At 40.7% G+C, this 11,866-nt stretch overlaps 1 protein-coding gene across 1 annotated transcript; it reads right to left on the reverse strand.

The window, feature by feature from the left end:
- Positions 1-10,453, reverse strand: LOC138206612 (ankyrin repeat and SOCS box protein 15-like). The gene is made up of 9 exons (XM_069163440.1): positions 10,440-10,453; positions 9,851-10,003; positions 9,448-9,583; positions 9,084-9,232; positions 8,703-8,948; positions 6,514-6,685; positions 4,943-5,486; positions 3,891-4,044; positions 1-3,543 (listed from the first exon to the last, which is right to left on the reverse strand). The coding sequence occupies exons 2-9, from the start codon at positions 9,996-9,998 to the stop codon at positions 3,386-3,388; spliced, it is 1,707 nt and encodes a 568-aa protein (XP_069019541.1). The 5' UTR covers positions 9,999-10,003; positions 10,440-10,453; the 3' UTR covers positions 1-3,385.
- Between the last annotated feature and the right edge of the window lie 1,413 nt (positions 10,454-11,866).

Consider the following 11,866-nt stretch of genomic DNA (forward strand, 5'->3'; position numbering starts at 1 on the left):
CAGCTTTCTCTGACAATATATATCACACACTGAGAAATGTTTACCTTCAACACTGAGTGGACATCTACATCAAAGTTGTCAATTCTTTCTTTTAATGCCCATTTGAAACAGCATAAAAAAATAAAAAATAAATTACAGTCATCCAGTACAAATCAGGGCTTGTATTTGTCAAAGTGCTTAAAAGGGAAATTTTGGACTTGATTGAAAGAAAGAAAATGCAATAATAAAAATAATTAAGTAAACACCTAATGAGGCTAAAACATGTAATCTAAATTAGTGAAATGAAAAAGATAAGTTATTTATCACACCTTTTACAACTTATAAATATGTTAAGCTTCGGAGAGTTTCGGGTCTGAGAGACCCTTAATGACTGCAGCACAAAGCAAAGGTGAACACCCTCTTTTTCATGTTCAGGAGAGATTGTAATAAAAATAATCAGCAAAAATGAACAACAGCTTGATGGCCTGGCTCACAGATTTCACATGCGATATAAGACATGTATGTTATATCATACACTGCTCAAAAATAAATAAAGAGAACACTTAAACAACACTATAACTCCAAGTCAATCACACTTCTGGGAAATCAACCTGTCCAGTTAGGAAACAACACTGATTGTGAATCAATTTCACCTGCTGTTGTGCAAATGGAACAGACAACAGGTGGAAATGAGGCAATTATCAAGACCAACCCTTTAAAGGAATGGTTCTGCAGGTGGTGAACACAGACCATTTCTCTGTCCTCATCCTTTCTGACTGATTCTTGCAGGACCGCTATCTGCTCCTTTGTGCAAGGAGGAACAGGAGGAGGACTGACAGAGCCCTACAAAATGACCTCCAGCAGGCCACTAATGTGCATGTTTCTGTTCAAACTGTCAGCAACAGACTCCATGAGGGTGGTACGAGGGCCCGACTTCCACAAGTGGGGTCTGTGCTTACAGCCCAACACCGTGCAGGGCAATTGGCAGCTTCGCCGTTGGCGCCCTGTGCTCTTCACGGATGAGAGCAGGTTCACACTGAGCACATGTGGCAGACATGACAGAGTCCGGAGACGCCGTGGAGAACGTTCTGCTGCCTGCAACATCCTCCAGCGTGACCGGTTTGGCGGTGGGTCAGCGATGGTCTGGGGAGGCATTTTTTTGGAGGGCCGCACAGCCCTCCATGTGCTAGCCAGAGTTACCCTGACTGCCATTAGGTACCGGGATGAGATCCTCAGACCTCAGATCTATTATTCTATATTATTTTATTGCTTCTGTATGCTGCTGTAGCGAAAAAAAATTCCCCTCGGGGATTAATAAAGTAACTACCTACCTACCATTGGAAGACCATATGCTGGTGCAGTGGGCCCTGGGTTCCTTCTGATGCATGACAATGCCAGGCCTCATGTGGCTGGAGTGTGTCAGCAGTTCCTGCATGATGAAGGCATTGATGCTATGGACTGGCCTGCCCGTTCCCCAGACCTGAATCCAATCCAGCACATCTGGGACATCATGTCTCGTTCCATCCACCGACGCCACGTCGCACCACGGACTGTCCAGGAGTCGACTGATGCTTTGATCCAGGTCTGGGAGGAGATCCCTCAGGAGAACATCCGTCGTCTCATCAGGAGCATGCCCAGGCGTTGTAGGGAGTGCATACAGGCACGTGGAGGCCACACACACTACTGAGCCTCATTTTGACTTGTCTTGAGGAATTTCCACAGAATTTGGATCAGCCTGTGATCTGATTTTTTCACTTTTATTTTGAGTATGATTCTGAATCCAGACCTCCATGGGATAATGATTTTGATTTCCATTGATCATTCTTATGTTATTTTGTTCTCAACACATTCCACTATGTAATGAATAAAGATTTTCAACTGGAATATTTCATTCATTGAGATCTAGGATGTGTTGTTTAAGTGTTCCCTGTATTTTTTTGAGCAGTGTATATTACATCACCTTGTTTGGTTTACACTCATCAGGGTTGCAAAAACTAGAATACAACTTTAGTTTTTTTTCTTCTTCATATTTTCAGCAATTCTCCAGTTTTTTTTCATCCTCAACTGAATATTGATACTTCAGAAAAATATTCAGGTATTGATTTCACATGTTAATCTCTACTGGAGATTTTAAGTGTTTCACATGAAAACCTAGAAACTGTGTTCTACATCGGGGTGAGATGGATGGGATGCATTCTGCAGTTCAAATCCAAACTAACATCTGTGTCTCTGTATAAATGGCTACCTATATTTTTACACTAACACTGTCTACGAGACACTGCATTGTTCTGAAACTAAATTGGTTTCTCATGTACATTTTGGTGCACCACAATTAATACATTTGATTTATTAAAAAGTAGTAAATCAAGTAGGACTCTTAGAAACTGTGTTGCTATTGGCAGGAGGTGGTTAGGGTGGATGATGGGATTTGACTATCACACCCGAAGTTTGCCTCAAGAGAGTTATCTCTCTTTGGTTTAGTAAAAACAAAAAGTACTTTGTCGGTCGCTGCAACTTTTTACTGTAAAGAACACTATCTTTCTATCAAACTTAACCAAATGCTGGGAGTGGCCCAACATAAAAAAGTTAGATAATGCTTAAGTCCCTGCAAGTGGATATTGTAGAGATAATATTGTTGAGCAAAATGATGTTGCCAGTGATCATATTACTGAATGTCAATGTGTTTGCAGCTTGCCAAAAGCATAAATAAACATTCCCTCATTAAGTTAAAAAAAACAAAAAACTTTTATGTTTGATGTTTGGCTGATGTGCACAAGTTAGAGTATTAATGAATAAATTATGAGCTATACAAAGCATGTGACTTAAACATCACTTAGAGAGACTAAAGGGATGAAAATATCATCTCTGTGGGGAACCATGTAACTATCAAACAAACAAAGTGCTGCAAAGTACTGCTTTTTTAATTACGTGATCTCATGTGTCCTTCTTCAATCACACCTGATGGGAGAATTAGTGCCACCAACTGTTAGATTGACAGTTCTGCATTTTATGGGAATTATTCCAAAACTTGAGCTAAATTAAATGGAAACCAGGGTAAAAAGAAAACTGTTAGAATATCTTTAAGAATAAATAATTCTGCAGATGGAGGGTAAATCCTGGTGTCTTTTTGGCCACTGAAAGGATTAATCAGTGATTGCTTGAGAGTTGCTCTCAAATGTTACCTTTATACACTTTAGTGTTATACGAGTCTGTAGCTTGATAAACACGTGATATTCTTCAGGCTCAGCAGAGAACTGTTTTACTCCAAACTTGGTTCTCCAGAGTCGTTTTTACAACTTGGTTCAATACAGGTCCTGTTACATAAACTAGAAGAAAAGAAAAAAACAAAGTCATAGCTGATGTTTAAGACTCAGTAGATCTAAGAGGAACTCCCGCTTCCCCTCCCTCAGTCCTGCCTGCAGATTATTTCGGAGTACAGGTTGTTTTCTTTGAACAGCAGGTAGTCCTTCAGCCTGTTGGGCAGGTGGATGGATGTCAGATGGCCGCAGCTCAGGTTTTTCCTGATCACTACTCGACTCAGGTGAGACAGAGAGCGAGGGTTACCTGGAAAACAGAGAACAGTTTGTATCAAATATCTTTCCCTTACAAATAAATCAGGTATGTCCCCTTCTGATGTGTAAAAGCATCATGTTTAACCCTCCCGTTGTCCTTGGGTCAAAATGACCCACAGCTGTGTTCAACCAAGTTTTATTTTATTTTCACATTTTTTGGGATTATTGGTGACAAGGAAGCTGTGAGGGTTTCTTTAAAGAATGATCACCAATGATCCCAAAAAAATATAAAAATATGGAAATAAAATATGACTTGGTTGAACACAGCTGCGGGTCATTTTGACCCGAGGACAACGGGAGGGTTAATCTAATATTTTTTTTACCACACTGTTAACTTACCAGTGATCCTGTGAATGTGAGGCCACTCCTTCTGTTCCTCCAGCATCGTTGTCAGCTTGCTGCAGAGAGAAACCTGACCAACGTAGTCGAGGAGGATCGAGACGACTCGGCCCACCAGGTTCACCAGCCAGGAGACGCCGACATAGTCGCAAAACTTGACGACAGAAGAGATTCAGTTGAAACAGGCTGATGAGTTGTCAGAGGAGTAGGGAGGAGTGGGGGGGGATTACTGAATTTCTGTTGATGCACTGTTGTAGTACAGACATTTCCCATAATGCAGCATGGGTGCAGTATCTGTTTTGCTGTGAGTACCACTCAGCAAATCTGTTGTTAGCTTTCATTGGAGCATTTGTAAACAGGTTAAAGTCATAATAAATCTGCCTTTTGATTTCATATTTTCAGTTTAATTTAGATTTGGAAAACTTGATGAACATCACCTGTTTAAACTTGTTTGAAAAACAAGATATACCTGTCAATTCGAGGTGAGTCTGCCTGTTTACTTCCTTTGGATTTCAGACATTACACATGCACTTTTGGGGGGGTTATTTCACCTTTTTTTTTCACAGTGCGTGTGTGTTACTTTGGTATTTTTTGTGAAATATTTGGCTTAAAGATTTCAAAAATTTGAGTGACTTCATGACTGAGGAAAAATGTGGGTCTTGAGATCAGATCAGTTGAGAAACACTACTCTGGGGATCATAAGCAGGAAAATTGGCATAATTATAGAAAAGGCTAACTAAAAGTTATGAACTGTAGTTTTGTCTGACCAGCAATCTACGACTTCAAAATATTCAGTTTACTTTGATATATGACCAATAAAAGTAACAAACAACTTCTGTTTGGCAGGTTTGCTTGATAAATGACTTGTCTGTTGATTGACTTACCATTTCAGCTCCAACTACTTTGACTTAAGGTGTTTTCACAACCTGTACAATCTTCAATAATAAAAGCCCAAACAATCTTAAAAAAAAAAACCCCATTGCAGCAGCAATGTCATACGTCACACTTTGACAAACTGATAAAACTTCCATGGTAAAAAAAAAAGAACTCACAGCAACTTTTTCCTCTTGATCTTGTAAGCATCCAGCCTCACTCAGGTGGTCCCAGTGGTCGTCATGGTTACAAGAGAAACACTTCTCTGCATCGTAGCCATTATTGAGCAGCAGCCTAAGCATCACCTCATCTTTCAGGCAGTACTGCAACGCTGAGGGAAACACGGTTTCGTGCACTACGGTGAAGTAGCAGCTTACGTCAGCTCCAGCAGCTATCAGCTGCTTCACTATCTTGTAGTATCCCGACCTGACCGCCACCAGGAGGCAGCGCAGTGAGTCCAGGTCGGGTTTGGCTCCCGACTTGAGCAGCATCTCGGTACACGTGGCGTCTCCATTGGAGACCGCGAAGAAGAGCGGGCTTTTCCTCATGTCTCCATAGTTTTCAGAGATGTAAGGGGCTAACAGCGCGTTGACATCGAAGCCGTTCTGCAGCAGGAGCTCCAGGCAATGCGTGTGACCTCCATCTGTGGCGGAGTGGACGGGGCTTTGGCCTGACAGACGCAGGGCACGTCTGGTGGTGATTGGGATCAAAATCTTCAACGCTCTGATAGGAAAAAAATAATTGATTATTAGAGAGGAACTAAATCAGAAACTGAGCTACATAGAAGCAGTTGTTCAGGGTATCTTTACAGAGAAATCACACAAATTTCAAATGTGCACAATCACATGTATCCTCTGGTCACATGTGAAACATGTAGAACTGTATTTTCCTCATTGGAAACGTGGTTTTGGAACATTCTATTATTGGGTGAAGCCCATGTAGATTCCCATTTGAAAACCTTTCCACATATTTTACCCATTTTGTTATATGTTGCAACATGTGATCACGTGTCCTATGTGGGAAACTCATGTTTTTTTCTGTAAGGGTAAGCAGGGACAGGGGGTGAACTGAGAGTGTAGAAAAATGACGATTAGGAAGGACCTTTTGGTGCATGGAGGCAAGTCCAATTGTCTTTCTACTGGGAGATGACGTCCTTCTATCGCCACAGAACCTTAAGTAGGTCAACCTTTGCCGTGTTATTCTGCATTAATATGGCACTTCACATGTTTGAATACAAAACTGATCGTTTCACACAAACGACTTTTCTATGGATGGAGGGCTATGGATGAAACCTTATCTGTCTGCCCACTTATGGAACAAAATATTCTTGATGCAACTGATTGAACCTGAAGAAAAGATACAAGAATGTAAAATCTGGATTGCATTTCAGGGGAAGTCGATTAAACATAAAATGGTGTTTACAGGATGAACTGATTCATGTCTTGTGTGGTTGAAAAGATAGCAGCCCAAAGTTTGATCAATTGTCACAGCGTAGGATTGAAAAATTACAAGTTTGGAAATGACAAAAATTTGAGCCTGCAGAGTTAGAAAGAAGGTAGACCTCTGAGGCTCCATGCTACATTATAGCTGCTGTCAGCATCACACATCTAAAATGTACTTTTCCAAGCAAGAAAAGTACAGGATAGAATCTCTGAGCAGTCATGTCATAGGCTTTTTTTATTTTTACAAAAAGGCTAATTGTTCATCAGCCTGCTGTTATTGAATAGCTCTGTAACAATGACCCACTCACAGGTACTGTCCTTCATACGCCGCTCGATGGATGGGCAGCTGGCAGCTGAGGTTGGGAATGTTGGGGTTTGCGCCATGCTGCAGCAGCATGTCGATACAGTCTGTATTACCCGAACCTGAAGCGTCATAAAGGACGCTGTCGCCATTGGGCGCCTGGGCATTTACATCCGCACCTAAATGAAGAATCAGAAAAACACATTTTGGAGCACAAAGTTCTGTCACAGAGGCGAGGGAAAAACTGAAAATCACTCATGCTCACATTCATGATTAATTTAGGATCACCAGGTAACTTGGCATAGATATATTTGTGCTGGAAACTGAAGCACCCAGAAAGCAAGGAGCTCAGGGACAACATCTGAATTCCATGCAGAAAGGCCCCAGCCGACCAGCAGGTTCAAACCCAGAACCTTCTTGCTGTTAGGCAGCAGTGCAAAAAACTGCACCAACTGCCCATAACAGATATAATTCGAACCCTAAATCAACTCTTGAAGTTACTCAGTTGACATAAACCTGCAATGACACTTACTGGCCAGCTGGAACAAGTTGTGAACACAACACTGGCAAAATTATTGGAAACCGATCTGCCAAAAGCAAGAAAAGCTGCAGAATCTTTGACATGACTGTAGCAAGGTTGGTGCTACCGGGGTCTCTCCTGGACACAGATGACACCCTCAGTTGTACGTTCAGGTGTAAAATGCTTTTATTTGCCTGGCCCTTACACCAATGTACTCATGCAACCACTTCCTCTTTCCTCCTTCTCCCTGCTCCCCTTTATTAGGGGAGAGCTCATCAGTTGTCATACTGTTTTGTATCTGTGCTGTTTGTGTCACTGTGTGGACTGTGCTGACAGGTCATCATTGTAAATGAGAATTGGTTCTCAATTGATTTTACCTGGTTAAATAAAGGTCATATATCAGTTCACATCCAGCTCAGCTGTGCTCATCAGTTCGTATTCGGCTCAGCTGCGCTCATTACACCTGCCCGGCACCGTTCCCTGAACCACTCCTCCCACTCTCCACCCCCTGCAGCTGAGCTAACCACACCCCACCACCACAATGACTCAAGTGACTAAGAAAAGCCACGAAGAGCAAAGACTAGTCATCCTAAGAAAATTACACATTCAAGACCTGATCACCAGGATTCATATGAATCATATATTTATATGAAATCATAATGAAAATCATAATTTTCATCAATATGAAAAACAGGTAAGATATTGTTGTGCTCATGATAAAATAGTATTGATAGAATGTAACGAAATAAATGTTCTGCAATTACTCAGTACTGTGCATTTCCTACAACTTTTGCTTACTCCACTTTTTTAATCTGACCAGCGTGGAGGACGTTTAATATAAAAATATAATCAATAAAAACATTATCATGTTATTTTAGAAGTACTTAAAATTAACCCCTCTGTTGCTAACTGAAACAATAAAGTGATACATGCATCGATATCCATGCAAAATTCCAGTTATATGGTAGCGGGCCATTATGCATGATGATGACTTCAGTGCTCATTTTTGTTCTTTAAATGTATGGTGATGCTTTGGTAGCTTTGTTCTTTTACACAAGTATGATTTTGAATGCTGGACTTTTGTTTGTAAAAGAGTATTTCTGAGGATTTAAATACTTCTGCTACGACCGGGTAACAGTAAAAAAGGTTTAAAGCTGCATTTTTGGGGAGCAACAGAATAAGCTGTTAAACATCAGACATATTATCACCTGATAAAGTAGTTGTGCACAAAATGTTAGTAGAATGCACAAAGCAGCAACAGAGTGACATGATCATTTGATTTGAGTCGTGTTTTTGGACTTCTGATGAAGTGAATCCACTAAGCTCTGTTTTAGTCTCCACCAACTCCTTAGAAAAATATTTGGTTCTTTGGTCATTAATTGTTACACTTTTCATCACTAGGTTGTCTTCACCAGCCGTTTGGTCTTAAGCAGGTATTTTACAGAAGGTTCATCAAAGCGTTTTAGATTTTAACAGCCGCTGCTGCTGGAAACAATAAGACTGTATACCAGACAGTAAATGAGCAGTTAAACAAAGTCTAGGATCTACAAGAGGCTACAAACTCCATAAAGTAATTTAATGAATTATCAAATTAAGAGTATCATTCACTGCAGCTGTAAATGTAGCTTCTGTGAGCTATTGCATTCAGTGGAAAATGTAAAGTATTAATGGTTCACCATGATTGATAAGGAGCTCCAGAACTTCTGGGTGGCTGTACTCAGCAGCGATGCCCAAAGGAGTCACTCCATGCTGGTCCGTCTCTGCAACCTGACCTCCGTTCTGCAGTAGGAGCTCCATGACGTGAACACAGCCAGCCCTGGAGGCCTCGTGCATGGCTGTCCACTTCTTCAGACACACCTGCTCCACTGGAGCACCCCCAGCTATGAGACTGGAAACCATTTGATGAGACCCCGCTCTGACTGCTGCAGAGAGGACATGAGAGGAAAAGGAAGTGATTTTGAAGATGGACAAAACTTCCCCAATGTTTTTTTTTTTTTTGCTACTGTCCGCTGTCGAAGACCAGAAGGGACACAGTGTTTGGAAACAGGGCCTCTGACCTAAAAGCAGAGGGGATTCATTCTTGCTGTTGGTGGTGTGGGGAGAAGCTCTGTGGTCCAGCAGGATCTTGACATTTTCCACCAATCCAGCTTTCACTGCCAAAGTCAGGGCGGTCTCACCCTCCAGAATCTTTTCCTCCAGAGACAGACTGAAAAATGTTGAAGCACACAGAAAAAAGGTTTTACTTTGAATTCACCAGTGAAGTTCATTCATTGAAAGGACACTCTGAAATTGAGACATTGAACGTGAAAATTGCACACTGCCTGGTTTTTGAGTTCATTGAAAACCTGCGTCATCACCAGCAGCTGCTCTCTCCTCTTCACTTCTGACTGTCATGTGAAATAAAAAGCGTTGACCTCTTACCCACCGTACAGCACCATCTCCAAGATGGTGACCAGAGGTTGGACTGCCGCTCTGTGCAGAGGATACCAGCCTTCTTCATCCGCCTGACTGAAGGCTGCTTGGAAATCACAGAGCTCCTGCAGAGCCAATATGTTACCTGCAGAGACAATGTCAGGAGTTTTTTTCTATTTTCTGTGGAATATTAAAATGTCAACCTCAGGGGTCATTTAAAATGTTCTTTTATCTTCTTGAGTAACATTGCATTTCACTTTAGCCCTTCATGCCTGCCCCCATTCCTTGAAAAGCACAAACATGTTGGAAATTACTTTTTTCATCAAATTATCCCTCCTATCACCATCAGCAAACAGCATAAAATAATGAAAAGTGTGCAGTCAACCATGTGAATCAGGATTGGACTTCTTACCTTGTTTGATGTCCCCTGTAAGCCTCGTGGCTTCACCTCTTAACGTACAGACGGGAAGATAATGTTCTCTCTCACATGACTCCTGATTGAGTTCCTGAATGTCATGATCAGGAAGTTCATCTTCATCCTTGTAATCAGCGGCATCCATCCTTTCTGACAGTAGACAGGCGCAAACACACAAAGCTTCACTTCACACAAATGCAGTTCCTCATTTCCACATACTGTAGCAGATGCACTGATTGTTTGAATTCCACTTAAATTAAAACAGCTAAAGGTTTTTTAGTGGGAACCCCAGGCTCAATGCTGGTGTTTGATTACTGACACAGATTCAGCAGCTGAGGTCAGATGTAATTTTGTTGGAGCAAACTGTAAGGCCTACATTCTTAGTCTTGATTATTGATTTTTTTTTTTTAAATTTGCTATCACTTACATTTTCTCTACTCTGACCCTGACCTCAAAACTATTTGAACTTATATAATATTAGTAATTTAACCCCAATAATTAAAAAGTTCCATCATTTTGTTTAGGAATATCTGCCAAATAAACCTGAAACATAATCAAATTTGTCTTTCTCACCTAATAAACGTACCAGTGTCGCAGTCACAGGACGAAGCAGCAGTGCAGTGTTTGTGTCATGGCTAAACTACCCCCCATACACATAACACGCAAACACTCTAGTGTGCTATTTATAGGTGTCACCTGTTCCAGAATATTTAACACGCAGGCTGTGCCGCAGCATCTAATGGAGTGTAATGTCACTGCGCACATTTTCAACATCTAGTGACAAACAATAATGAGCCAGTTGTGTGAATATTTGTTGTATGATTCATCAGAGAGTGGCAATGTTTTCATTACAGCATAGATCATTCCAACACATGCTCAAAAAATCTATAAAAACTTGCTGAAATAATGAGGTTTGAGACGTGAGACGAGTGACAGTTTCTTTTCCATCAGCTGAAGATTTACCGGACTGACCTTTGGCCTCTTTGGTTTTAATTAGCATTTTTATGATCAAACTGAAAAACGCTAAACAGGTTGAACATGCAGATTAGAAAGTTTTTGTCTGTGAACACACTTTTGGGCCAAAACTATGTCAAATAGGAATATCATTATGAATAGGTGACTGAATCTTTAGTTTTCTTGCTAAATTACATTACATTACATTTCATTTAGCTGACATTTTTATCCAAAGCGATTTACAATAAGTGCATTTCAACCATGAGGGTACAAAACCCAGAACAACAAGAATCCTAAACCACAGCAGATGAAGTCTTAAACAACACCAGCACTAAACTTTTATCATCTCAAGGTACTTTAGAGGCATCACATGAAGAACAATTAGAACATAAATTCACGTCACTCAGCTCTGAGACTGGATATTTCCATCTTAAGGAAACCTTTACCAATATGGCTATACAAATAAGAACAAGGTGACTTTGAGGTTAATAAAAAAATATATATTTTCAGCAAATCCCAAGTAAATGACCAAACCAACCATGTTTTAGTCTGTCTTGCAGTGGTGTCCAACTTCCTATCTGTGACTCTCAAGCACAAGCACACGGGATAACAGAGGATAAACCTTCCACCAACTAAAGAAATGCATATCATGTTATTTGGGAGTTTGTGCATATACATGTGCATAATTGTGCAAATGTACAACGTAGAAAAAATGAGGATCCACTCATAAGAAAAGTTAGTGCTATTAGTGGTCAAATTGCTATGGAGGCATTCAGACCAACATCAGACCAACACAGGTCTGTAGGTGCACTAAATTTGTTGTTTCAGGAATAGATGAGACAGTGAAACACAAAAAGTCCAGTTTGTCTAAGGTCTGTGAAATCTAAGGCTTCTCAGATGGCAAAGTGCTGCATGATGGTTATAATGATTGCTACCATTTTATCTTTCATCATGACAATCATGAAGTAAAACGCGGAAATATTGCAGAAAACATCACTAAATAATTTGTCAGGAATGTGCACTTGTATGTGTTGGATTGAGCACTAAAGTTGTTTTCCG

Source organism: Embiotoca jacksoni, unplaced genomic scaffold (assembly GCF_022577435.1).
Source record: "Embiotoca jacksoni isolate LCO1_2020_lvr unplaced genomic scaffold, fEmbJac1.0.p SCAF_3, whole genome shotgun sequence".
In the NCBI taxonomy this organism is placed as follows: Eukaryota; Metazoa; Chordata; class Actinopteri; family Embiotocidae; genus Embiotoca; species Embiotoca jacksoni.

Bases quoted from the DNA above. Each gene is read 5' to 3' on its own strand.
- LOC138206612 (XM_069163440.1), bottom strand. From the start codon at position 9,998: ATGGATGCCGCTGATTACAAGGATGAAGATGAACTTCCTGATCATGAC. The intron at 6,686-8,702 runs GTGAACCATTAA...TTCTTCATTTAG, and splicing joins GGAGCTCCTTATCAATCATG to GTGCGGATGTAAATGCCCAG. The intron at 5,487-6,513 runs GTGAGTGGGTCA...TTTTCCTATCAG, and splicing joins GCGTATGAAGGACAGTACCT to AGCGTTGAAGATTTTGATCC.